This window comes from Chiloscyllium plagiosum, unplaced genomic scaffold (genome assembly GCF_037043375.1).
Source record: "Chiloscyllium plagiosum isolate Xiang-an unplaced genomic scaffold, Cpla_swu_hap1 HiC_scaffold_22, whole genome shotgun sequence".
In the NCBI taxonomy this organism is placed as follows: domain Eukaryota; kingdom Metazoa; phylum Chordata; class Chondrichthyes; order Orectolobiformes; family Hemiscylliidae; genus Chiloscyllium; species Chiloscyllium plagiosum.
Window position 1 is genome coordinate 7,055,518 of NW_028270160.1, and position 27,750 is coordinate 7,083,267.

The 27,750-nt window shown below is 46.5% G+C and overlaps 1 protein-coding gene across 1 annotated transcript in view; it reads right to left on the reverse strand.

Annotated features, from left to right (window-relative positions):
* Window positions 1-304: 304 nt before the first annotated feature.
* Window positions 305-27,750, reverse strand: part of LOC122561416 (semaphorin-4G) — a 94,204-nt gene continuing 66,758 nt past the window's right edge. Inside the window, exons 9-14 of the mRNA XM_087999254.1 lie at window positions 24,020-24,164; window positions 20,944-21,166; window positions 18,680-18,795; window positions 16,743-16,897; window positions 8,215-8,276; window positions 305-5,172 (exon numbers count right to left, since the gene is read on the reverse strand). Coding sequence (XP_087855380.1) covers window positions 4,316-5,172; window positions 8,215-8,276; window positions 16,743-16,897; window positions 18,680-18,795; window positions 20,944-21,166; window positions 24,020-24,164 — 1,558 coding nt within the window. The 3' untranslated portion in view covers window positions 305-4,315. The remainder of the gene's footprint in view (window positions 5,173-8,214; window positions 8,277-16,742; window positions 16,898-18,679; window positions 18,796-20,943; window positions 21,167-24,019; window positions 24,165-27,750) is intronic.

The following is a 27,750-nucleotide window of genomic DNA, read 5'->3' on the forward strand; positions in this document are numbered from 1 at the left end:
TTCCACACAGACTGTTGCGCGAGACTGGAATCGAACCCGGGTGCCTGGCGCTGAGGGACAGCACTGAGCCATCACATAGGCAGGAAATGCAAAATCTACAAACCCTCTGCTCAACAATCCCAGCCTTTCTTTGAGGCCATGCATGCCAGATCTACTAATTTCACTTTGCCCAGTTTGGATATTGGTGACAATGTACCTGCACTCAAATCACTTTGCAGGACTTTCTGTTGTAGACCATTAGTATAGGATTCACAAAAACACCGTGGCATTTACTTGGAGAAATGAAGTAACAAACACAGTGAAGGGTGGAAACATCTTAATTTAATGTAAAATCAAATTAAGAAACAAAAGCCTTCCATGAATAAATTAAGGAACATACATGGAGCATGTATCAATACATTTAAACAGCGAATTATTTTTTACTCCCTCCAATATGGATTAATGAAATTGATCCATACACTCACCGGATTCTCTCAACAAAGGAACACTCCACGTCAAGAGATTTTTGATATTCAAGTTTTTTTTCATGTTTAATTGTGTTTTGTGACAGGTTATCATTTTCTTACAAAATTATTTTCTTTAACAAATTGTTTCACTCCTATATTTAGGTCTTGCTGCACTGTTTCTTAGCTGAATCTTTAGCTGTGTGCTAACGGTAGTGTAGGGTTGTCTAAGTTACTCTTTCGTTCCCTCTCTTTTTTTGTGGGTTAACACATGGCGACGTTTTAGACCACCCCGATTGAGAGCAGGCTATCAACGCGCAGGTAATCACACACTGCAGTGGCCTGGCCCACCAGTTCAAAGAGGATTAACTCAGCAAAATAATCAACTTTGGTTGAAAGAGCTTATTCACCAACAACAATTAAAATCAGGGCGCTTCACAGAAGGTCCACCTCAACTTTTCTGTTCGAACACTCAGGATTCTATCTGGCCAGATTGGCCAACACCTCCTTCTGCTGGATATGAAAGGCTTCAGTCAGATGGACCTGGTCTCCTCAAACTACTCCCTGATAGATATGGGCAGCAGAAGGTTTGAATCATAAGGAGAGACTGGGACTCTTTCTCCCTGGAGCGACAGAGCCCGAGGGTGATCTGATAGAGGTTTATAAAATCATGAGGGTCATTGATAAGTAAGTGCAGCTTTACCACCGTCTGACTGGATTATTTATCAGGGGGGTACACACGTGGAATGGAAAAACAGAAACGGGCCAAACAGCCCTTCAGGTTTACTGCAGCCTTCAATAAGATTATGGCCCACCTCTGACCTTTATCCACTTCCCACCCAGTTACCATAAGCCTTGGATCCTTTGAGTTTGAAATGGCTTTCGAGCCCATTCAAGTGATCGATCCACAGGCCCCTGGACGTGAGCGGTTCAGAAGTCCAAAGATTCTCAACCCTCTCACTTCCTGCTTCTCTCCATTGACAAAGCCTTGACCTCAGGACAATGGGTCCACTCCTTGAATCCTGGGCAGAAAGCCTTTCAGGATCGATTGTGCCAAGCTCTCCCTGAATCTTATGTTTTGGAATGAGATCTTCTCTCATTTCTCCAAACTGCAGGTGATTATTGGCCAATCTACTCAATCACTGAGGAAACTGCTTAAACTAGGAAACAGTACAGCCAACCTTAACTGCACTACCTCAAATCTTTTCCCTAACTCAGGAGAAAAAACTGCAAGCAGTCACCTAGGAGGTGGCTTTCTAAGCCCCTACTAAAGTGCATAAGGTTCTCCCTGTACCCCAAACCCTCACCCAATAAAGTAAATTTACAATATGTCTACCTAACTGCTGGCAGTGAGCGTGTGCTGTATTTTCCTTTGTATTTCATGTGCAAAGACATTCAAATCCTTCTGAACACCAACATCTCGTATCTTACTATTTTAAAAAATAAAATTCAGTGTTTTGTGTTCTTCTGCCTATTGCTCAACCATTGGAACTGAGTGGGGCTGTTCCTGTCCCGTATAATTAAGTTTCAACAGCATGGAGATTGCCAGGTACAACAGAACACCATGCACCTACCACATGGAACTTGATTGTCTCTTAATGGCCTTCGAAAAAGGGTTGAGGCCAATAGCTGACCCCGATGGCTCTGAGCTACATGTGACTCCAGGTCACATGTTGGCAGCTCGATTTTTAACCTACTTCCTGCAGCCAGAGGTGGACAACAAACTGCAGTGGAGACCACAAACCACTAACGAAATAATTCCCCTCCTCACTATATGGTCCACATCAACGCCCTGCCCCTAGACACCCTAAATGTGGCCACATAGGAACCCACCCCTCACCAACAACAAGCCAATGAGAGGAGGTAATGGCCTCGTGGTATTATCACAGGGCTGTTAATCCAGAGGCCCAGGCCATATCCTGGGGGACTGGGTTCAAATCCCACCAAGGCAGACAGCGAGATTTAAATTCAATAAATGTCTGGAATTAAGATGACTATGAATCCATTGTCGAGGAAAAACCCATCTAGTTCACTAATGTCCTTTAGGAAAGGAAACTGCCATCCTTACCTAGTCTGGCCTACATGTGGCTCCAGACCCACAACAATGTGGTTGACTCTTAACTTCCCTATGGGCAATAAATGCTGGCCTAACCAGTGATGCTTTAATCCCATGAATTAATTAAAACATTTCCCAAACCCCCAGTCTTTCCCCCTTTTCTTCAGCTCTTCCCCCACCTCCCTGTATCTGTACCTGTCAGACACTAAGCCCCCACTCTTCATGATAATGGGAACATAAAAACTCCTTATCACTCCAAACAGAGGATGACCCATCAGTTCAAACTGCACCCCCCAACCCCCAATGAGAGGATGTGGCATTGCAACTCTTTTTTAAATGGAGAAAGATGATTTTAAAAGATTATTTCCCCTCTTCATCCCTTCTCTGTTACAGAATAATCGCTGGAAGTGCTGGCAAAATGGTTGGTCCAAGTTACACACATTATAATTAAGTGAACAGTTTTAATACTGAGCAATGCACTTTCATCTCCGGACGCTGATACTTCAGTTCGGACCCAGTGTTGCTTAAAATTTCAGCAGATCCGAGTTAACTCTGATTTCTCTCCACAGATACTGCCAGACCTGCTGAGTTTTTCCAGCAACTTCTGTTTTTGCATCTGATTTCCAGCATCAGCAGTTCTTTTGATTTTATTTTGTGGCTGGAATTCAGCTCCATATGACACTCCACTTCGCGAGATGGGCGGTCTGATCTATCACCGGGAAAGTGTCTATATGTCGGCGCGCCCAAAATATATTTACCATCTATTTCCAATGTCTGAAAACAACATTCCATAGACATGTCAGGTTCAGCACTGACTCACCATTGCAGTTCTCCTGCCTGTTTGTAGCTGCCTGTATTTTCACAGGATTTTCCCGCTGGGCTGCACAGGAACAGGAGGAGAGCCATTCAGCCCCTCAAGGCCGGTCTGCTCAAGGGTGTGACAATATTCGGTCGATGAAACATCAAAGATACACTCGAGATGCCCGCTCTGATCTCCTTTCTGTGTTTCACAGTTTTAAAGCTTTGTGGGTTTTCTATAAAATCTCTCCTTTGATTGATATCCAAAGGTTATACTAAAGCCACGGAGTTATATACAGGTGAATGCTCTTATGTACAATCGGATCCCGGATTGGCTGAATAAAGAGAAGGCCTTCAGACAAGGCTAGAGTCAGCCTCCTGCAGTGGATTACCCTTAAATACTGACATTTCTATCATGATTCATTCATGGTGTATCAGCATTACTGCCTGGGCCCACCACTGATTGCCCGTCCCTAGGTGCCCCTTGAGAAGGTGGGGGTGAGCTGCCTTCTCAAACCGCTGCTGTCCACCTGCTGTGGGGTGACCCCCGATGCCCTCAGAGAGGGAGGAATTCCACGATTAGGACCTGGTGACAGCGAAGGAGCATCCAATATCTTACCCAAGTCGAGCGGCTCGGCGGGGAACGTGCAGGGCGCCCGTGATGTTCCCAGGTATCTGCTGCCCTGCTCCCACTCCGTCCTTCCAGACAAAAGCGGCCATGGGGTTTGGGAAGGTGCTGCCTGAGGAAGAAGGATTACACCGGGAACATCGACCCCTCCACCTCCTGGTGCTGCCTGGCTTATTGTGTTCCTCCGGCCTGTCCACCTTGGATTCCAGCCTCTGCAGCTTGTTTTTATTTGTCTCTAACCAGGCCTGAGGATCTTTGGCGAGTTTCTGAGGTAGATGTAGCGGCGCAGCAGTCTGGGAGGTGTGCCCCTCACCTCCCTCCTCCGCACCCCGCCCCTCCCCCATCCCCTTCCCCTAACTGCCCCCTCCCCCACCCTCCCCCGGCCCGGCCTCACACCGAGCTCTCGTCCGGTTTCTCCACCAGCTGGGCGTGCTTGCGTTTCTCCAGCATCTTGCTCAGCTCCTCGGTGAACGAGTGATAGTGGGGTAGGCCGGAGCCCACCTCGCTGGTCTGACGCAGCAAGACGTAGGAGTTACCATTCATCTTCCTCAGCACGTGCGGGAGGCCATTGGGGGTGACAGAGGCCGGAGGTGGGGGCGAGTCGTGGGGGAAGGGCAGCGGGAGGGGAGGTGGTGGCGGAGGTGGGGGGAGGGGCTCACCCAGGTCCCTCGGGTGAGTCGCCCCCTCGCCCGGGATGATCTTCAGGATGCGCTCGCCGCCGTACGGGGGGCCGGAATCCCCCCCATCTTCGGCTTTCCCGCCGCTGGACGAGCCCGAAACGTGCTGCAGCTCCACCAGCGAGGCGCTGGGCAGCCGCAAGTTGTAGCCGCCCCTCTTGGAGGGCGAGCAGAACAGGTAGATGGACAGAGTGGCCAGGACGAAGGCGAGGGCGACCAGGGCGGCGATGACGACCAGGTAGATGAACTCGCGGCCCTTGGAGATCAGCCGCTGAGGGGCGGACGGTGGGGAGATGGGCTCATAGCTGTCCACCACGCTCACATTGTGCAGGGCCACTAGGTACCGCACTCCATTCTCCTCAGCGAAACATCTGTACTGCCCTTCGTCAGCCTGCTCCACCCCCTTAATCACCAGGGAGCCATCCTCTAGGTAGTAATGTCTCTCATCGTTCCTCAGCACTTCCTCCTCATTGACCTTCCATCTGGCGATGGCGATGTTGGAACTGAGAATGCACTGCAAAAATACATCGGTGCCACGCTGCACCCACCTGCTCTTCACTTGGAAAGGAGCTGCAGAGAGACAGAGAGCACAGTCACTGGAATGATCGCTTCAGGAGCCAATCCCATTACTGCTGCGCATGTTTACAGTGAGGGATTTACTCCAATCCAGAACTCCATCAATAAACACATCGATTTGGACCCCATTTACCATCCTTTGAGAAAAAGAACCAGAAATTATATCACCCGCCTTCACAGACCAAGACCCATAAATAGAAATTGGGACAGAAGACTTGCGCTTCACCGGAGGCTCACTGATGAGGTTACCCAGCATGGTGACAAAACGTCTGAAAACAAACCTACCAGCTCAGCGAGCAAACCTACAACCTGAGATTTATTTCGATCCAATCATTGCTATGAAGGACTTGGTAGCGAACATCATCAGGGAAAGACTCAGTTTCTGAGTGACTACCTCCCGTTCAGCCGATCACTCCAGTCACACAGTAGCTTGTCAGAGAGGGTCACCGATAAGGTCAAGGGCAGGGACGGGGCAGAAGCCAAGCTACTGAAGGTTCAAAAAGAATTGAAAGATCAAGGATGTGACCTTGTGGCCTCAAGTCCTCGGCCAACTCTCTGGGTCTGGCGTGAAGATTAGAGCCCCCTCCACCATTCCTACTTCCTGTTGCCATGATCATGCCCATGTTATTGTGTTGGTATCTGACACCATCATTAACCGGTGGTCCCAGCCTCTGGTCACCATGTTGTTCTGCATTGTCTCTCCCAGTACTGTTGCTACTTACATACAAACAGAAATGTGTCCCTATCCACACTCCACATCTGGGGGGGCAATTCACTGTAAATTAATTTTCTATGTTGCTTCAATGATAACTGCTTTCTCTAAAATAGGGAGCAGTCTTCCCCAGTTCTGCAGTAATCAAGTGCAGTCCATTCTGTCAAATGTCACAGAAGCTTAGTCAGAGACTGGGAATCCCACGGCAAGTAACTCACCTCCTGACTCCCCAAAGCCTGCCCACCATCTACAGCAATAAAGTTTCAGCTTTGATCTCCAGCGTCTGCAGGCCTCACTTTCTCCACCATCTACAAGGCACGAGTCCGGAGTGTGATGGAATACTCCTCACATCCCTGGATGGGTGCAGCCCCAACAACACTCAAGAAGGTTGACACCATCCAGGGACAAAGCAGCCTCCGCCTGACTGGCACCACATCCACAAATATCCACTCCCTCCCCCATCGATGCTCAGTAGCAGCAGTGTGTACCATCTACACGATGCACTACAGAAATTCACCAAAGTTCCTCAGACAGCACCTTCCAAACCTACGACCACTTCCATCTAGAAGGACAAGGGCAGCAGATACATGGGGACAGCACTACCTGCAAGTTCCCCTCCAAGCCACTCACCATCCTGACTTGAAAATATATCGCCTTTCCTTCACTGTCATTGGCTCAAAATCCTGGAATTCTGTCCCTAACAGCATTGTGGGTCCACCTACAGCACATGGACTGCAGCGGTTTAAGAAGGCAGCTCACTCCCACCTTCTCAAGGGGCAACTAGGAAAGGGCAATAAACACTGGCCCAACCAGCAAAGCCCACGTCTGTGAGTTTAATAAAATAAAAGCTGGGAGATCAAGGCTAAAACATTACGTTCCGTGTTTCTGATTTCAATTTTCCTTCAGGCACCGAAAAATACGCAAGTTGGTTCCTGATTTTGCCCTGAATGCCCTCACTCTGCGATGACGTTAGCGTCCCCTTGTTCTTGAACCAGTGATCCGAAAAGATAGGGTTAATGTTAGAAAAAAGCCTATCAGGTTCTCACTGATGGACGTGTCAAGTTGACAGGAATATTAACCACTTGGTCAGCCAGGGCAACGAGAGTTTTGAAACCAGCGCTTTCATAGTCATAGAGTCATCGAGATGTACAGCACAAAAACAGACCCTTCGGTCCAACTCGCCCACGCCGATCAGATATCCGAAATTAATCTAATCCCATTTACTTTCAAGTTGCCTTTCTCTGTTAGGTTGGGCTGTGAACAGTCAAAAGAAATCAAGTTCACAAGGGGCTGTGCAAGCTCAATCTTTGAGTGTGTTGAAGGTGGAGATGATAGATTTCTGACTTCAATTAGCCCAAAAGGGTTATGGGGATGAGGTTGGCTGGCTAATTAAAGCATTTGATCAGTCGAGATCATATTTAACGAGGAGGGGAGACTTGATGTGCTGAATTACCTGAACTCATGTTTCTATGTTCTTATCCCAAATGAAGCAAATACTTGCATTTCAATAGCATCCTCCAGGATGTCGCAAAGCCTTTACAACCAACCTCTGAAGTGGAGTTACTCTTGTAAAGTCAGGAATGGAGCTGTCAATGAGCACACAGCTAGATGTCACATCATGGCACTGACTGGGTAATCTGATTGGATGATGTTGACTGAGGGATGAATATTGCCCAGGACACCAGGTCCAACTCTCCAGCTTTACATCCTGCCAGGCAGTGAGCTGGCACCTCTATTTAATGTCTCTGTTGAAAGATGGCACTAAATATGTCAGCCTTGATCTCGATGTTCAGACCCTGGAGCAGGGTTTTATGACAGGGCTCTGAGAGAGAATTGCCTCTGCTGACTTGTATAAAATCATGAGGGGCATGGACGGGGTAAACAGACAAGGTCCTTTCCCTGGGGTGGGAGAGTCCAGAACTAGAGGGCAGAGGTTTAGGGTGAGAGGGGAAAGATATAAAAGGGACCTAAGGGGCAACGTTTTCACACAGAGGATGGTACGTGTATGGAATGAGTTGCCAGAGGAAGTGGTGGAGGCTGGTACAATTACAACATTTAAAAGGCATCAGGATGGGTATATGAATAGGAAGGGTTTAGAGGGATATGGGCCAAATGCTGGCAAATAGGATTATATTAGGTTAGGATATCTGGGTCGGCATGGGCAAGTTGGAGCGAAGGGTCTATTTCCGTGCTGTACATCCCTATGACTCTAAGAGAGACATGACATTCCTGATCTACAGTTTCTCTCTCCTGCGACAGATAACACGGGCTGACACGAGTTACAGAAAGGATTACCGCGCACGTAACTGTGAAAGGGAACATACCAACTCGATTGCTCTCCGTGCACCTGTTCTTCCCAGTCACAATGTCTTGAATCAGTTGTGCCCTATGACAGAGAAAAGAAACTTGGGGTGAAGTAGATGAAATGAGAGCGTGGGAGCGGCAGAAGCCTAGGGGAAGACTTTCCACAGAGCTACCGAGATAACGGAGGAGTGGGGCGGGGTGTGTTTGTGTGTGTGTGTGTGTGATGGAGTAGGGTTAGAGATCCACCCCTTGCCAAAAACCCACTCAAAAGGAAGAACCAGTAATGAGGCATGACGCGTCTCATGTACCTCAACATGCAGCCCCAGTACGACCAATATGTTCGATCCCAAGTATTTCTCTTCACTGGTTTCTCCCCTCTGGACAGGAAAGGCACCATTTTCATAATCGGGGTTGGTGCCCACATTTTATACAGGTGAGAAAAGCCCCATTGATTTATGCCAATGTTCCCCATTTTCCATTACTTTCCCCACCATTTAAACTCGCTGCTCTATGAACTGTGTCGTTGTTGTTAGTTCCACATCCAAACCTTGAACACTTGCATCAAGACTCATTGAGGTCTCCTGCTTTCCAAAAACAGCCTGCATGTTCCTGGGTTGTTCAGAGGGCTCAGTGTTGGGCACCTAACGTGTATCAGCTATCTCCCAGAAACCAGACAATTCATACTCTCCAACAATGGTGATGTCCAGGCTGGGTTGACAAGAGACTTAAAAGGATAGCACGGTGGCTCAGTGGTTAGCGCTGCTGCCTCACAGCGCCAGGGACCCAGGTTCGATTCCAGCCTCAGGTGACTGTCTGTGTGGAGTTTGTACATTCTCCCTGTGTCTATGTGGGTTTCCTCCCACAGTCCAAAATTGTGCAGGTTAGGGTGAATTGGCCATGTTAGATTGTCCCACAGTGTCCAGGGATATGCAGGCTAGGTGGATTAGCCATGGGAAATATCAGGATATGGTATGGTTCTGTGTGGGATTCTCCTTGGAGGGTCAGTATGGATTCAATGGGCTGAAGGGCCCCTTTCCTCATTGTAGGGAATCGATGATATACTGTACAGAATCAGGCAATTGTGACCAGGCTAGTGCTTATGCCCCAAAGCTCCTCACTCTTCCCTTTCAACGGATTTATCAGTGTGACCTTTATTCAATTCTCCCTCAATGCAAGAGGGAGAAAGAAACGGAATTTTGAGAGACTGTGGTGAGCTCATTGTTGCAGAATCACAGAATCCCCTACAGTGTGGAACCCCGTGACAATCACAAAGCCTGGGTTGCAGAGGGTCAATTGGCTTGGATTTCCATTAAATACAGACACACAGTTACAAGGAGGGAGACTTTTTTAAATCCACAAACCTGATGTGCAGCAATCAATGATATCATGCCTGATATAATGCCATATCACTTTTTTACTCATTCATACGATCCTACCAAATTCACCACCCTCTCTCTGTCTCTCTCTCTCTTTTTGAATAGCATCATACACAGACCTTAAAATATCCTCTCCAGTCACAGTTAGACTTCCAGAATCCATTGAGTCTGCACCAACCCTCCAAAGAGCATCCCACCCAGACTCTCTGCCACATCCTATCCCTGTAACCCTACATTTCCCATGGCTAATCCACCCAGCCTTTACATTCCTGCACGCTATGGGGTAATTTAGCATGGCCAGTCCACCTAACTTGCACATCTTTGGACTCTGGGAGGAAACCAGAGCAAACCCACTCAGACACAGGGTGGGGGGGAAATGTGCAAACTCTACACGGACAGTTGCCTGAGGCTGGAATCGAACTCTGGTGCTGTGAGGCAGCAGTGCTGCCCCATTTAGATTTACATGGAGGTGAAAGCGTTGGGAGAGCTGTATTTATTTTGCTCAACATGCTCAGAGATGGAGCAGGTACGGACACTACCGTGCATCGCAGGAGTCCCTTTGGCTAAGATGTAGAGCAGGTTGCTGACTCACTCTCACCTGACTTACACAGAACCGCAACAAAGATCTCTCCAGGCACATCCTTGCCAATTGCATACAATGGTTTATTTCAGTTTCTTCTCTCTCTCTCTCTCTCTCTCTCTTCCCCTCCTCCAAGGAAAGTACCTCAGACAGAAACCACCCAGGCTGCTTTGCAAACTCAAGCCTCTACCAAACTACTTGAAGCAAACAAGGCTTTGCCTAGGCAACTGGAATGCCTTCGGAAATCCCTTAATTCTTCTGTTTTCAAAACTGCCCTGCTAGCAATTCCCCAATTTATGACAAACACCAAATTCCATGCTGCAGAGGATCAGTCAGTGGAAATCCCAGAGAAAATGGGATTTCCATTACATACAGACACACAGCAACAAGTTAGGGCTCTCTAAATCCACAAACCTGTTCTGCAGCATTCAATGACAACATGTCTGATATAATGCCTTATCGCTTTCTTTAATTCATTCACGGGATGAGGGCGTCTCTGGTCAGGCCAGCATTCATTGCCCATCCCTAATTACCCAGAGGGCAGTTAAGGATCAACTGCATTGCTGTGGGTCTGGAGTCAATGTTGGCCAGACCAGGTAAGGATGGCAGTTTCCTTCCCTGAAGGACATTAGTGACCCAGATGGGATTTTCCTGACAATGGATTCATGGTCATCGTTCGAGTCTTATTTCCAGGTTATTCCTGAATTCAAATTCCAACCATCTTTCATGGTGGGATTCCAGCCCAGGTCCCTAAAACATTAGCTGGGTCTCTAGATTAATAATCAAAGAGTGTGACGCTGGAAAAGCACAGCAGGTCAGGCAGCTTCTGAGAAGCAGGAGAATCACCATTTCGGGCATAAGCCTTTCATCAGGAATGCTTCTCGGAAGCTGCCTGAACTGCTGTACTTTTCCAGCGTCATGGTCTGGAATTATTAATCTAGAGACCCAGCTAATGTTTTAGGGACGTGGGCTGGAATCCCACCATGAAAGATGGTTGGAATTTGAATTCAGGAATAACTGAAGTTCGCTGAAGTGGTTGAACTCAATGTTAAGTTCACAAAGCTGTCAGGTGCTAGGAAAATGAAACACAGGAGCTCAGTTTCTGTTGCTCTTCATTGAAACACTGTCACAGGCGCAGCATAGAAACATTAGCATGGGAACAAAGTGGGTTAGTGAAGTGACAAGCAATTCTTATTAGTCAGAGTCTGTGGTGGTGGGTGAGCTGCTTTCCTGAGCAAAGTGTTATACAACAGATGCAATGTATTGAACAAACCTAGACTGCTGTTCAGTACATCCCATCAGTTGTATGACACTTTCATCTTTTAGTATAAATTCTGTGTCCTATTATCCTGCCCCACTAGCTACCTGACATTTCCTAATACAGAACAACCTCGATTACCCTAATGAGACAGGCGGGGAGTATATTGTTCACATCTCACAAGTGAATAAAAAACAATTACACGTGACAAAAAGGTTGGAAAGACTTCATTACAAACACCAAGCAAAGTTCAAATTTACACTACTCCTTTTAACCGAGCAACATCCTCCCTAACACCAGAACATCCTTGATAGATCAGCACGATCTCCACATTGTGTTGTGTTTCTTGCTGAAGCTAGCACACTGTCACTGGTTCCCTCTGGGTGCATTCATATCAAGTCACAGAGATGTACAGCATGGTAACAGAACCTACGGTCCAACCCGTCCATGCGACCAGATATCCCAACCCAATCTAGTCCCAAATGCCAGCCCATATCCCTCCAAACCCTTCCTATTCATATACCCATCCAAATTCCTCTTAAATGTTGCAATTATACCAATCTCCACCACTTCCTCTGGCAGCTCATTCCATACATGTACCACCCTCTGTGTGAAAAAGTTGCCCCTTAGGTCTCTTTTATATCTTTCCCCTCTCACCCTAAACCTATGCCCTCTAGTTCTGGACTCCCCCACGCAAGGGAAAAGACTTCTTCTATTTACCCTATCCATGTCCCTCATGATTTTATAAACCTCTATAAGGTCACCCCTCCAACGCTCCAGGGAAAACAGCCCCAGCCTATTCAGTCTCTCCCTATAGCTCAAATCCTCTAACGCTGGCAACATCCTTGTAAATCTTTTCTGAACCCTTTCAAGTTTCACAACATCCTTCCTGTAGCAGGGAGACCAGAATGGCATGCAGTATTCCAAAAGTGGCCAAATCAATGTCTTCACCTAAAGCAAATGCAAACTAAACTTTAATTCAATTTCATGTGTTCTCGCACACACCACATGGACTGACTTTTTTCCTTGATTATTCAATCTCCCTGAATCAGTGGGCCCCTGTCCATGTGCAGGAGCTCAGTTTATTTTCCTCTAGCCTGTTTAATGCAATGAAAAGTTAACTCCCAGCTCATCCAAATGTATGTAAATAAACAGATGTTCAGAGTCCCCAGTGACAAGCTCGCTCAGTTAAGAAATAATAATTCCAAAATCATCTCTTCACACAATGTACCAAACAAACTTGAAGTTATAGTCATAGAGGCATACTTGTCCATGTCAACCAGTTTCCTAAACTGAATGAATACCATTTGCCAGCATTTGGTCCATATCCCTCTATATCTTTCCTATCCATGTACCTGTCTAAATGACTTTTAAATGCTGTAATTGTACCAGCCTCCACCACTTCCTCTGGCAGCTCATTCCCATACACACACCACCCTCTGTGTGAACAAGTTGCCCCTTAGGTCCCTTTTAAATCTTTCCCCTCTCACCTTAAACTAATGCCCTCTAGTTTTGAACACCTCCACCCTGGGAAAAGACCCTGGCTATTTACCCTATCCATGCCCCTCATGATTTTATAAACCTCTATAAGGTCATCCCTCAGCATCCTACACTCCAGTGAAAAAATTCCCAGTCTCTCCGTATAACTCAAACCTTCCACTCGTTATGATTCTAAACATCTCTCTCTCTCCCCCCCCTCTCTCTTTCTCACCCTCTCTTTTTCTCTCATTCCCTCTCTCTCTTTCTCACCTCCTCTCTTGTCTTCTCTCTCTTTCTCACCCTCTCTCGTCTTCTCTCTCTTTCTCCCTCACTCCTTCACCCTCTTTCTCTCCCTGTCTCTCTCTCTCTCTCCCTCACTCGCTCTCTCTCTCTCTCTCTCTCTCCCTCCCCGCTCTCCCTCCCCTCAATTTAACCTTGCCAATATTCATGTGTCAGACCAATTATCCTGAGGGTACATTAATGGCCATGAAACAGCTCAGGGTCATTTCGAGGAGTGTGGTTCACCAGTCAGGCTCTCCTGGAATAACAGAGAGTTATTTCCAAAATCACATTTGGATTTGACATCAACTATTTTACATAAACAGCAAGTCTTACTATGTGTTGGCTCCTAGTTTCCTTGCCACTTCCTGTCTGCTCCTGGAATGCTGAGCTCAGTTTTATACTTTTAAACTCTCGTACTCGGTTACACAGAATATGTACACCACTGCTGCAGCTCTTCCTTGAGTAGTCATCAGGACCAATGCAAGAATGCCAAATTTTAACCTTTCACAACAACTTACACTACAGGATATTCCGGCTCTGACTGGTTGGCAGGTCAACTTTGATTGGCTGAGGCATTGCCGTAGAGATTGCAAAGGGAGATCGACAGCGCCTGCATTATTCAGGAAGGTATAAGGTAATGTCACTGGGTTACAACCCTGGAATTCCCTCCCTAATGACACTGTGGGTCCACCTACAGCTGTTCATGAAGGCAGATCATCACCGGCTCAAGGGCAACTGGGGATGACCAATAACAACTGATCCAGGAGCCAATGTCCTCACCCTGTGTTAGAATTTTAAAAAACATGCGCTCCAGGGCTGTTCTCCGCAGACAGCAGGAAGATGGTCACAGTCAGAAAGGGAACAGCTGAGGGGCAATACCTTTGATATTTTGAAAAGAAGCTACGCTTGCCCACATGGGAGAACAGGATTAGAAGGACAGGGCGATTGAATTGGAGGTGAATCACATGGAACCTGCTAGAAACTTTCCATGTAATAATCTCTAAAACTGTCACAAGTGTCAGAGGTTTGCCAAAGGCAACAGTGAGGCTGCATGCAAGCAATTCTTGTTAGACAAGTTTCCTGGACTCTCTGATTGTTAAGATCAACGAGGGACTGTTCACAAATTATTATAAAATACACTGCGGTACAATGTCCCTTCCTGTGCTGTGTCCCATCGAGGTTGACTCCTTTGATGTTTGAACATATTGCCATGTCATTGCAATGGTTCAGGACCCTGAAGTATCTCAGATATTGTTCGCTTTTAGATACAAAATGGGCTTTCATAAACAAAAATCATTACAGACAAAAAAAACCCAGAGAGGCTGTCAGGTTAAGCTCTGCATGGGCTCCAGGGAAAGTCACACCTATACAGTGTCTCCAACAGGGGAGCGATGTTACAGGAAGAGACAATAGGAAGCTAACTATCTCCTTTCTCTTTCAGCAGAGTGCCACCTGAGGCAGACATCCTTTCCTCCCTCGTGTTACCAGAAATGTGCAACAGAAAAGGTCAAAAACTAACTGCAGCTTCTGTCTGTGTTTGCTCCTTGGATAAAGTGTGTGAGTGAACCTTGGTTTGTCGGTACTAACCTGGTGTTTTTAGCACTAGTGTGTTTCAAGATCACAGTCAAAATGCATGCCAGCAAAACCAGTCGAGAGTGTGGTCCTGGAAAAGCGCAGCAGGTCAGGCAGCATCCGAGGAGCAGGAGAATCGATGTTTCAAGCACAAGCCCTTCATCAGGAATAGGATGAAGGGCTTATGCCCGAAATGTTGGTTCTCCTGCTCCTCGAACACTACCTGACCTGCTGTGCTTTTCCAGCACCACACTCTCGACTCTGATCTCCAGCATCTGCAGCCCTCACTTTCTCCTATGCCACCAAAAGCAGTCAAGAAGAAGCAAGACAACAGAAGCGCTCTTTCATTCTAGGTGCTGTGGTGAGAGGAGTTATGTTTAAAGATGTGTGAAGCAAGTCTTTTATTCAGAGGATGGTAAGTAACTGGAATACAGCGACGATTGGGGGGGGGGGGGTGGTTGGAGCAGATACAGTCAGTTCTGATATAATGCAATAATTCCGTTCCCATGCAATCTCACAAGAAAATTTCGTAAAAGCAGCTCCACGTAAACTAATTGGAATTGTGTTATAGCCAATACAAGTAAGGAAAATTCACATCCTACACATAACAGTCACGTTATAGTCAATTTGTGTTGAGGAAATACACCTTATGGCAGAACCAACTGTACACGAGCAAAGTTCAAAAGGCATTGAAACAGACATATCAACAGGCAGACAATAGAGGGATAGAGATCATGTGCAGGCAGGTGGGATTAGTTTAGAATGTATCATGGTCAGTACAGACATGACAGGCCAAAGGGCTTGTTTCTGTCTTGTACTGTCCTACGTCCTATCAAAAGGTAATAGGACTAAAGAGTTTCAACTAACTGCAAGACCAAAAATCCTAAAGTTGACAGGCAGCATGATGGCTCAGTGGTTAGCACTGCTGCCTCACAGCGTCAAAGACCCGGGTTCAAGTCCTGCCTCGGGCAACTGTCTGTGTGGAGGTTGCACATTCTCCCCGTGTCTGCGTGGGTTTCCTCTGGGTGCTTCGGTTTCCTCCCACAGTTCAAAGATGTGCACGTCAGGTGAATTGGCCATGCTAAATTTCCCGTAGTTTTAGGTGGATTAGTCAGGGGTAAATGTAGGGGAATGGGTCTGGGTGGGTTACTCTTCGGAGGGTCGGTGTGGACTTGTTGGGCAGAAGGGCCTGTTTCCACACTGTAGGGAATCTAATCTAACTGTCAGTGTTCCACCAACTATTGGGTAATAAATGCAGGTCCAGTCAGTGGGGCCCACATCTCTGTAATGTACAGTAACCTAGTACTTCTAATAGATTCCCACCTCCCTTGGATATTTTGCAATCTTTTGCCTAGTTGAAAACTGGTCCACCCTCCCGCAGCTTTGTCGATGTTCCAAACTTACAATAACATTTTAAAAAGGCGATACAAGCTTTCCCTTGCAATACTGAGGAAGACTGTGTTACGTAGGATATTCCTGAATAACCTGAGAATGAGAAGTACTCACAATATTCTTTGAAACACCCTTTTAGATACTCCTTTTTCTAGGATGCACCACATCTCAACATTCACAGAGTCATACAGTCTAGACAGAGGTCACATGGCCCATCATGGGCTTTGGAAGGGCTATCCCATCATTCCCACCCTCTTGCTTTTCCAACATGGCCTTCCAAATTCTTCTCGGGAGCTCTGAAAAATCATCGGTCACTTGGTCCTTTGAGCTTGCTCTGCCATTGGCTCATCTGGTTTGAATGCTACATTCCTGCACACCCCTGTTCCCCCGGTAACCTTTCATCATTCTTTGAGCTTTTCATAAAATTGACCGTTGGACGCTTCCCACTGAATTGACTTCCACTGGCCTCTTTGGCAGTGCGCTTCAGATCACAGCATCTCACTGCGGAAAAGCCAGGGTCGCCTCACAACCAGTTACGTAAAAGGTTGACCCGAAAGCCACCACGGATTACGCATCAGACAAGGGTATTACCGACAGCCGTCACTGTACCTGTCCTCGTCCAGCTGAATCCCTCGGCAAACACTGCCGTCCCAAGCACAGTAAGGATCCCGAGCCAAGACACAATCGAAGCACGTTGAGTACTTCTGGCACTGTGCCACAGCGAGCTGGAGTACTCTGCTCTGTGATCCAACATACAGCATCCCCTGTAATTAAAAGAGGCGCACCATGAAAGGGAGGCTATGATTCCACACAGAGTGTGTTGCTGGTGAGTGCTACTTTAGCATTAATTTCCATCGGGCTGTAAAATGCTGAGGTGTATAATAAACAGGCTGCAATAACAGTTTGACCTTTTCTCTCCCTTTTAATTGCAGACTGGGTTTGAATAACATCACAGGAACTCAGGGCTTGTCCCTGACTCTCTCACTGATGTGACTGTCCTTGCATTGTTAGTGATGTGCTTCAGTAGACCATAAGGTTGCCTGGAGGCTCGGCATTTTAACAGCCCGTGCTGACTCAGCCAAATCTAATTACCTCCTGTGGAACCCTCAGTTTGAGCCCCAATGTCAAGGCCAGCAAGTATTGCCCATCCCAAGGTGCCCTGGAAACAATGGCCTCACTAGCCAAAGGGAACCTTGCAAGTTGACCACATGTGGGTCTGGAGTCAAGTATAAGCAAGACTGACTTGACTTATGCCTGTCAAGAATATGGTGCTGGAAAAGTGCAGCAGATCAGGCAGCATCCAAGCAGCAGGAGGGTGGACGTTTCGGGTGAAAGCCTTATTCCTGTCACATGCACTGAGATACAGTGAAAAGTATTGTTTTCCAGGCTCTCCCAGGCAAGTCCTATCTTACATAAGTACCTCAGGGTGATAGAACAGAATGCCAAATATAATATTAAAGCTACAGAGAAGGTTCAGGGAAAGACCAACTCTAATATATGAGAGGTTCTTTCATCAGTCTGATAACAGCGGGGAAGAAGCTGTTCTGGAATCTGTTGGTACATGTCTTCAAACTTTTTGCATCTTCTCCCTTATAGAAGAAGGTGGAAGAGAGTATACCCAGGGTGGGAGGGGTCTCGGATGATGTTGGTTGCTTCCTGAGGCAGTGGGAAGTGTCGATGGAGTTAATGGATTGAAAAAGAGTTAAGAATAAAAAGAACAAGTTTTCCAAAGGATAAATTATGACCCATGGTATTCTATGATGGACTGTTCACTTTGATGGACACCATCTACTCACTTGAATATTCTCCAGGTTTGCAGGAGAGGAACTAACATTGCCAACCCCTCTCTCCAATCCGATGACCATGCAAAACCAATCCGGTACACAGTAATATGTTTCCATTGCAACTTACTCCAGCAGTCCTTTGTTTTGACTGTCTGAGAGGTTGAAATCTCTAATATACTGCAACAAACATTGTTTTAACCAACACCTTAATGAAGTAGCACTCTCGATAACCCAGCAAAAATGATGTCCCTGAAATCCCGGAGGTTCACTGGATTATTGCAATCTTATCAATGTCCGAGTAGTCACTGGAGGATGTGAGTGAGAAGGCTCCCATTAAATTTTATTTAAGGCAAAGTTGCATTATTATTGAAGTGATTTATGCTGTAAATGAAGAATAACAGTGATGTGTATTGTGTTTTTATAACCCAGTGTGTGTTTATACATTGATAATGTAGATCTCTTGATCAACCGGAATATTTGATCAGCTGACACACTCCCGGTGCGGTCAGTGCTGGGTAATACAGAGTTTGCTGGATTTCTTCACTAGGAGAATGTTGTGTCCCCCATGACGGGGGAGAGGGAGGGTAAAGTTATTTCTCAGTTTTCACCACTCGGACGGTCAGCTAATAGTAAAACAGATCCTCTGGCTGTTCCAGAACCTGCACAATTCTCACTCCCCTCCCCCACGTCAAGACTAACTGCGCACTTTAATCACAGAATCTGTGTGCACTCACTCACACCTTCACACGGTTGAGGTTTTACCTGGGTGCTGGCGAGTACTAGACTTTCCACAGGCTGGGATTCCTCATAGAGCTGGATCTCCTCGATGATGTGGGTGTGGGAACCAATGGTCACTGCCTTGTGCAGCCACCCATTAACTACAGAAAGAGCAAACATCAGTCACATTACAGACACACACACACAGATAGAAAGACACATACACCACACACATGCACACTGACACACGCATAGACACAGACAACACACACAAAACACAATGTACACAGTCACACACAGACACACACGCACAGACACAGTCACACAGACAGAGACACAAAGACACATACACCACACACATGTACACTGACACACGCATAGACACAGACAACACAATGTACACGCAGTCACACACAGATACACTCACAGATACAGTCAAACAGAGACACAAAGACACATACACCACACACGTATACTGACACACGCATAGACACAGACAACACACACACACACACACAAAGTACAGACACACAGTCACTCACTCACACACACACACACACATATGCACAAACACAGACAGTCACATTCACAGACAAACACGCACAGACACACACACGCACAGACACACATATACATATGCAGACACACTTGCAGACAGACACACCCACAGACAGACAAACCCACAGACACACTTACAGACACATGGACAGACACACTTACAGACAGACACACACAGGCACACACAGACAGATACACTCACAGACAGACGCACTCACAGACAGATGCAGACACACAGGCAGGGACACTCACAGACAGGCACACACACACCTCTTGCAGTTGAACAACAATCTCACACAGAGCACAGAGGAAACGATACAGAATAACAACCTTCTCAACACAGACTGACCCCATTTAACAACATAAGAAAGTCTGCAAATCTTCCCACATAGCACAGCCAACCAAACCTGCAGCAATGCCCAGGATATTAACGTCTCCCAACAACATGTACAGGAAAGTGAGGAGAATAGTTTAAGGGGCTAGACTTAGAACATTGACTGGATTGGAATATAGGATGAGGGCTGAAATGAGAAATTTCTACACTCGGATGGTTATGAATATTTGGAATTCGCCACCTCATGGGCTGAGGATTCTTCATCATTGAGCAAACAGATGTGAATTGATTCTTGGGTGTTAAGGGATTTGGGAGATAGTGCAGGAAGGTGGAGGAGAAATACAAGGTTGGAGAGGGTCTTGTTAATGGTGGAGCACGTTCAAAGGGTCAAATAGACAGCGCCAATTCCTCTTTATCAGGTCATTAAATTATTGCTTTCTTAGATAAATGTTCAAGGCCTGAATCAGACACAGAGAAACTGCTGGAACCACTCAAAACTGGCTGAACTGTAGATGCTGTAAATCAGAAACAGAAACAGAAGTTGCTGGAAAAGCTCAGCAGATCTGGCAGCAACTCTGGGGTTCTGAGGAAGGGTCACCGGACCCGAAAGGTTGGCTCTGATTTCTCTTCACAGATGCTGCCAGACCTGCTGAACTTTTCCAGCAACTTCTGGTTTTGTTATTGGTGCTGGAGAAACTCAGCAGGTCTGGCAGCATCTGTAAAGAGAGAAACAGAGTTAATCTTTTGAGTCTGATATGGCTTTCTTCAGAATCTTAGACAGACTGAACTCTAAATGTTAACTCTGTTTCTCTCTTCACAGATGCTGCCAGACCTGCTGAGTTTCTCCAGCATTTGTTTCAGATTTCCGCAGTATTTTACTTTCACTGAAGTCCAGGAGTGCAGGTTTGATGATACAACGGTCTGATCCAGGTGCTGTGGAGTTATGAACGGAAGAAAAAGCAATGTATGAAGAGAGATTGATTATGTTGGGATCGATTTTGCTGGAGTTCAGATGAATTGGGGGCGGGGGGAATCTCATAGAGACTTAAAAAATTCTGACAGAACCAGACAGTGTCGATGCAAGGTTGATGTTTCCCGTGGTGAGAGTATCCAGAACCGGGGGGTGGGGTCACAGTCTGAGGTTTCGGGGTGGACCATTTAGGACAGAGATGAGGAGATAATTCCTCACCCAAAGAGTGGGGAGCCCATGACCACAGGGAGTAGCTGATGCCAAAATATTGAAAAGGCAGCTAGATATAGCACTTGGGGTGAATGGGATCAAAGGTTATGGGGAGAAAGCGGGGTTAGGCTATTGAGTTGGATGGTTAGCCATAATTGAGATGAATGGCGGGGTAGACATGAAGGACTGAACAGCCTCCCCCTGCTCCTATCTTGTACGTTTCTATGTAATGCTTACCTGTGCCAATGAACATCACATCATACTGCCTGCCACCCAGTGCAGTGACTGAGTCCACCACAATCTTGGTGTAGTTCACATTTCTCTTTATGAACAGCGGACGTCCTCTCACAGGTCTGACCTCTTCATCCATCAGGGGGTGCTTCTTCACAAAGTCCAGCACAGTGTCTGGCAGGTCAAGGGATATATTCCAGCCCTTTCTCCTGAACTCGTCTGTGATACACTGTCAAACACAGCCAGAGCAGTCAATACCAGTCCCTTGTATTCATAAATCACCTTGAACTAAGTAAAATGCCCCAAGAAGTGTTATCAGATGGAATTCAACACTGAGTTACTCAGGGACATATTACAGAAATTGCTCAAACACTTGGCCTAGTAAGATAGGTTTAATAGAGTCTCTCACGTAGACTCATTGAGCTGTGCAGCACAGAAACAGATCCTTCAGTCCAAACCATCCATGCTGACCAGCTATCCATAGAAACCACACAGTGTGGAAACAGTCCATTCAGCCCAACAAGTCCACACCAACCCTCCGAACAGCATCCAACCCAGAACCATCCCGCTGTAACCCTGCATTTCCCATGGTTAATGCATCTAACCTACACATCCCTGATCCCTCTGGGCAATTTCACACAGCCAATCTACCATAACCTGCCCATTTTGGACTCCGTAAATTAATCTAGTCCCAGTTGCCAGTACTTGGCCCATATCCCTCTGAACCCTTCCTATTCATATACCCATCCAGGTGCCTTTAAAATGTTGCAATTGTACCAGCCTCCACCACTTCCTCTGGCAGCTCATTCCATACACGTACCACCCTCTGCGTGAAAAAGTTGTCCCTTAGGTGTCTTTTATATCTTTCCCCTCTCACCCTAAACCTATGCCCTCTAGTTCTGGACTCCCCAACCTCAGGGAAAAGACTTTGTCTATTTATCCTATCCATGCCCCTCATGATTTTATAAATCTCTATAAGGTCACCCTTCAGCTTTCGACACTCCAGAGAAAACATGCCCAGACTATTCAGAAGGTTAAAAAAAAACTAGAGAATTCTAAGTTTACAGCCCAAGCAGCTAAATGGAAGCCAATGGCTTTTTAATTAAAATCTGAGATTCCTCAGAGATATAATAGTGTCAAAGGGCAGGAGGAGATCACCAATAGAGAGAAGCCAGGTCACAGAGGCATTGTGACAACAGCCTATCTCCTTCCCATAATACAGTTCCTTGCTGGGTTCTGAGTCCAGAGAAAGATTGGCATTTATGTGGCAATTTTTTACGAGCTCAGAACATCCCAATGTTGCTCATACCCAAGTAATTCCTGTCAAAGTGTGTCGTTGGCGGGGGGGGGGGGGGGGAAGGAAGCAGTGTCAATGCGTGATGTGCAGTTTCAAAAACAGGAGGTGATTTGTTTGAAAAACAGAAGACCTTTAGGGGTTTTGACAGGACCCTTGGGTGAAGATGCATGAGGTGGACTTCACCTGATGATGCAGCAGCGTTCCGAAAGCCTGTTGGACTATAACCAGGTGTCATGTGACTTCTGATCTTATATATGCTAATGACTTGGGTCAGGAAAGTGACTATACTGTAGCCAAGGTGGAAAGGAGTGATGGTGACACAAAGAGTTTTCAGAGGGATATATAGAGGAACTTCACTTATCCAGCATTCGATTATCTGAATTTCTGATTATCCGGACAAGATCGCAAGGTCCTGCGCTTGGCTAAACTGTGTTATCCAGCATTCAATTATCCGAACATTCAATTATCCGAACAAAATATTCCCTGCGCGTGTTGTTCAGGTAATTGAGGTTCCTCTGTAGACAGAATAAGCGAGAGAGCGAAACATGACTGATTGACTGTAACACGGCAAAATGTGAGGTAATACATTTTGACAGGAAGAATCGAGGAACTGGATATTATTTAAATGAAGGAAGATGACAGGAGGGATTTGGGGAGTCTATATGCATAAATCACAAGATTCTTGAAGATCAGTGGATAATAGGGAAAGCATGTGAAATGTTAGCCTTTATTTCAAAGGAAATAGACTATAAAAGTAGGGAGGTTTTACTAAAACTATACAAGGTATATGTCAGGGAGGAGAAAGTGAGGACTGCAGATGCTGGAGATCAGAGCTGAAAATGTGTTGCTGGAAAAGCACAGCAGGTCAGGCAGCATTCCTGAAAAAGGGCTCATGCCCGAAACGTCGATTCTCCTGCTCCTTGGATGCTGCCTGACCCGCTGCGCTTTTCCAGCAACACATTTTCAGCAAGGTATATGTCAGACCTCAGCTGAAATACTGTGAACAGTTTTGGGCCCTAGACTTAAGGAATGATCTGCTGTCAAGAAGGAAATCCAGAGAAGGTTTACTACATTGGCAATGGGGAGGGAGGGACTGTTCTTTGAGGAGAGATTGAGTAGGTTGGGCCTGTGTTGAGAGTGTGGCGATGGAAAAGCACAGGAATCCTGATGAAGGGCTTATGCCCGAAACGTCAATTCTCCTGCTCCTCGGATGCTGCCTGACCTGCTGTGCTTTTCCAGCGCCACACTCTCGACTCTGATCTCCAGCATCTGCAGTCCTCACTTTCTCCATGGCTGGGCCTGTGTTCGTTGGGATACAGAAGAATGGGAGGTGACCTTATTGAAACAGATACAAGATTCTGGTGGGACTTGACAGGGTGGATGTGGAGAAGTTGCTTTCCCATTCAGGAGAGTCTAGGACCAGAATATGAGAGCTATCCAGAGATGAGGAGGAACTTCTCTCAGAGAGGAGTGAATCTGTGCAATTCTCTACCGCATGGAGCTGTTGAGGTCAGCCATTAATTCTGTTCAAGGCAGATTTTTAATCAGGAAGGGGCATCGAGAGCTATGAGGGAAAGGCAGGAAAGTAGAGTTGAGGATTATCAGACCAGCCCCATGATCTTGTTGAATGGAGGAGCACACTCAATGGGCTGAATGGCCTACTTCAGCTCCTATGTTTTACACCTGAGCCTCTGTTCTTCTGCCTCCAGCTGTTGCGTGGTGTGAGTCTAAGGGGAAAGCAAGATGAGCAGCTGCTATTTTCATAGTGCTGTTGAACAGTCTTACCGATCCTGGGCGAGGGTCTGGAAGTCTGCCCATGTACCGTGACCACCAGCGCGGCGATTCCTGATCTTCTTTATACTGCCCTTCAAATGCCTTCCGGATGCTGGCAAGGGTGTACTGGCAAACAGCGGAGATTTCGATATTTTGCCTTTATTAATGTGGAGGAGAAGGAGTAACAATTAGTGAAATCACAGAGATAACCACCTCACCTTGCACTGGGGTGTCTGTTTGGGGGTCGATCTGAGAACCCCTTTTCCCTTCTTGCAAAGGGGACAGATCATTTTTAGCAATCTCTGATGTCTTCCAACCAGACACCACCTCCTGCCAGTGTCACATTTTCCCCCCATTAAACACTTGCAACCCACTAAGAGCAACCTCATCATCAATCTGATCCTTTCTATAGGTCAACCTGAATGTTACCAGTTTTGATGTCCCACTGTTGAAGAGATATGTCCAGGATGCTACAAGAAAAACTGTAAAGGAATTAACCCCAATGCATTATGTTCTGTCATTCTTTTTAAGATGAATTGCAGTCTAAAACCATTGGTCATGAGGGACAATATCTTGCGCAATAAAACTTAGGATTGATCCCATTGGGTAATGGAGAAGCAGCTCCCTTTCTAATTGGCTGTGCAGCAGGAGAATGGACCAATGACAAGAGAGTGGGGGCGGGGGTTCAGCTCTGTGATGAAACTACCAGGAATGTAACCAATCAGAGCTGGGAACGCATCTGTGAAGATGTCACAGAGAGGAATGTTGGGATAACTGGGGGTGAGTTTGCATAGCACTGATGCACAGAGTAATTTTGGGATGTTTTGTTCATATTTGCCTGCTGTTGTTTCTTTTTCATGATCTACAAGGCGAAGCATGTCACTTAACCAGGCAGCCTGGAGTAAAATATCCCATCTTTCGACGGAACACTCTCAACGCAATTGGATTGTTGTATTAATATCCAGAAGCTGAGCTCACCGTCTAGTTAGGGGCAGTGGGCAGGCTCCCTGTGTTGGAAGGATAATTGTTACCCTAGGATTTGTAGAGTGAAAGCCTGCTTATGTAGGTATGATAAAAGCCCCCTCCCATTTTATTATCAATCTTTCATGGGATCTGGGTGTTAGCATTAAGGCTAGCACTTCCTGCCCGTCCTCTTGAAACGAGTATTTATTTATTTATTTTAAATAAATATAGCAGTTGGCAAATTAAAGCAAATTGAATTGGCAGCCTCTGTGGAGTCCTGTAACAAAACTCAAAACATCAAAGGGAAACTCACAAATTTAAATACAAATAGTTTTAAGGGGAGATAAAGTCAATGAAATTTCTTGTTCCTGGGACCATTCTTGTAAATTGTTTCTGCGCACCCTCACATCTTTCCTATAATGTGGTGGCCACAACATTACTCAGTACTCCCAGGTGAGGTTTAACAAGTGTCTTATTCACAGCCAACATCACCTCCTTGCTCTATACCCTTATTCATAAAGCTGAGGACACTTTATTTAGTAGGGCAGTTAGGGAAGGGTAATAAATGCTGGCCAGTTAATGATGCCTGCATCCCACAAGAGAATAAAGATAATGTACTGCTCTCTCTATCTGTCCTGGAACCATTAGTGATCTGTGCACCCATACACCCAGGACTCTCTGCTCCTGCCCCCTCCACCACCGCTTTATTGATCATACTGAATGACAGGGTATCCGAGAGGGGTTGAAGGGCCTACTTTGCTACTATATCTGAGAATACAGTTTCACACTCAACTCTGAAGGGTAACTTGCCCCTGCAAACCAGCCAATGACAAAGCCACGCAGGGCAGGAGCAGACTTTAGCAGGATCCAATACTATGGTGAGGGGCCGGACAGAGAGTGTGTGGCCACCGTTACAACAGAAACTGACCTGTGTGGTGACCATCACCTCCTCAACTCCAACCCCCTCAGACCCAATCCATCTGGGTGTGGACGGTAACAGGTCCAACCACACATTTGTTCACCAGGATAACAGACACTTGTCTGACAGAACAGAGAACACATTAGGGTTGGATTTGTCCCAGCAAGGCATTAAACTGAAAGACAAAACTAAAGAAGGGGACTGGGAGGGAGCTGAGGCCTTTCAGAGACTGGGGCCTGAGAAAGGAAGGGACACATCCCAAACAGACAGCCTGCTCTGAACAAAGGCCTATCGTCCTTAAAATGTCACTCGAGAGGTCCACCCTTCCTAAACAATTCCTCAAGATCCCACTGGTGACAAGCATCTCTGTAATTCTTAATGGATCTCCAAAAGTAGGTGTGACCAATCAAAAGCAGGGAAACAATGCATCCGATTCAGTTAGGTGTAATCAACCCCTGAAGTTGCTCATATTTCAAACATGTCTGGTGAAATTCAACTCTCTTTTACCAACGGAGTTAGATTAGATTACTTACAGTATGGAAACAGGCCCTTCGGCCCAACAAGTCCACATCGACCCGCCGAAGCACAACCCACCCACACCCATTTCTCCTACATTTACCCCTTCGCCGAACACAACGGGCAACTTAGCATGGCCAATTCACATAACCTGCACATTTTTGGACTGTGGGAGGAAACCCACGCAGACACAGGGAGAATGTGCAAACTCCACACAGTCAGTCGCCTGAGGCGGGAATTGAACCCAGGTCTCTGGCGCTGTGAGGTAGCAGTGCTAACCACTGTGCCGCCCTCAAATTGGGAAATATTTGCTCACAGTTTAATCTCCCGCTTTCATTATTATTCTATTCTTAATGCAAGAATGTGCCTCGTGGGAAAAATCTCTCGCTAAGAAATGAAGGGACAGTTGTATATGAAATGTGCTGATAATGAACCCTGCTCCTGGTGCAGGTAAACTTCACTATTTTACAATTTCGTTTCAGGATATGGGCATCATCAGCCTGTCCTGGTAATAATGGTGAGGTTAGAGTGCAGGCTGTTCACAGATCAACCTCCTAATCATAACACAGCCCGGTCAAATAATGTAAAGGTACTAATCACCAAAATGAGTAGTCAGCACACATTAGAGGGCATGTTCTGGACAAGACACATTGCCCCTTGAGAAGGTGGGGATGAGCTGTCTTCTTGAACCGCTGCAGTCCATGTGCTGTAGATTCACCCACAATGCCCTTCGGGAGGGAATTCCAGGATTCTGACCCAGCAACAATGAAGGAATGGTGATATATTTCCAAGGAGAAAGTGAGGACTGCAGATGCTGGAGATCAGAGCTGAAAAATGTGTTGCTGGAAAAGCGCAGCAGGTCAGGCAGCATCCAAGGAGCAGGAGAATCGACGTTTTGGGCATAAGCCCTTCTTCAGGAATGAGGAGGGTGTGCCAAGCAGGCTAAGATAAAAGGTAGGGAGGAGGGACTTGGGGGAGGGGCATTGGGAATGCGATAGTTGGAAGGAGATGAGGGTGAGGGTGATAGGCCGGAGAGGGGGTGGGGGCGGAGAGGTCGGGAAGAAGTTTGCAGGTCAAGAAGGCAATGCTGAGTCCGAGGGCTGGGACTGAGATAAGGTGGGGGGAGGGGAAGTGAGAAAGCTGGAGAAATCTGCATTCATCCCTTGTGGTTGGAGGGTTCCTAGGTGGAAGATGAGGCCCTCTTCCTCCAGCCGTCGTGTTGCCATGGTCTGGCGATGGAGGAGGCCAAGGACCTGCATGTCATTGGCGGAGTGGGAAGGGGAGTTAAAGTGTTCCGCCATTTTAACTCTGCTGAGGTGGTTGAGTTGGTTGGTCCGGGTGTCTC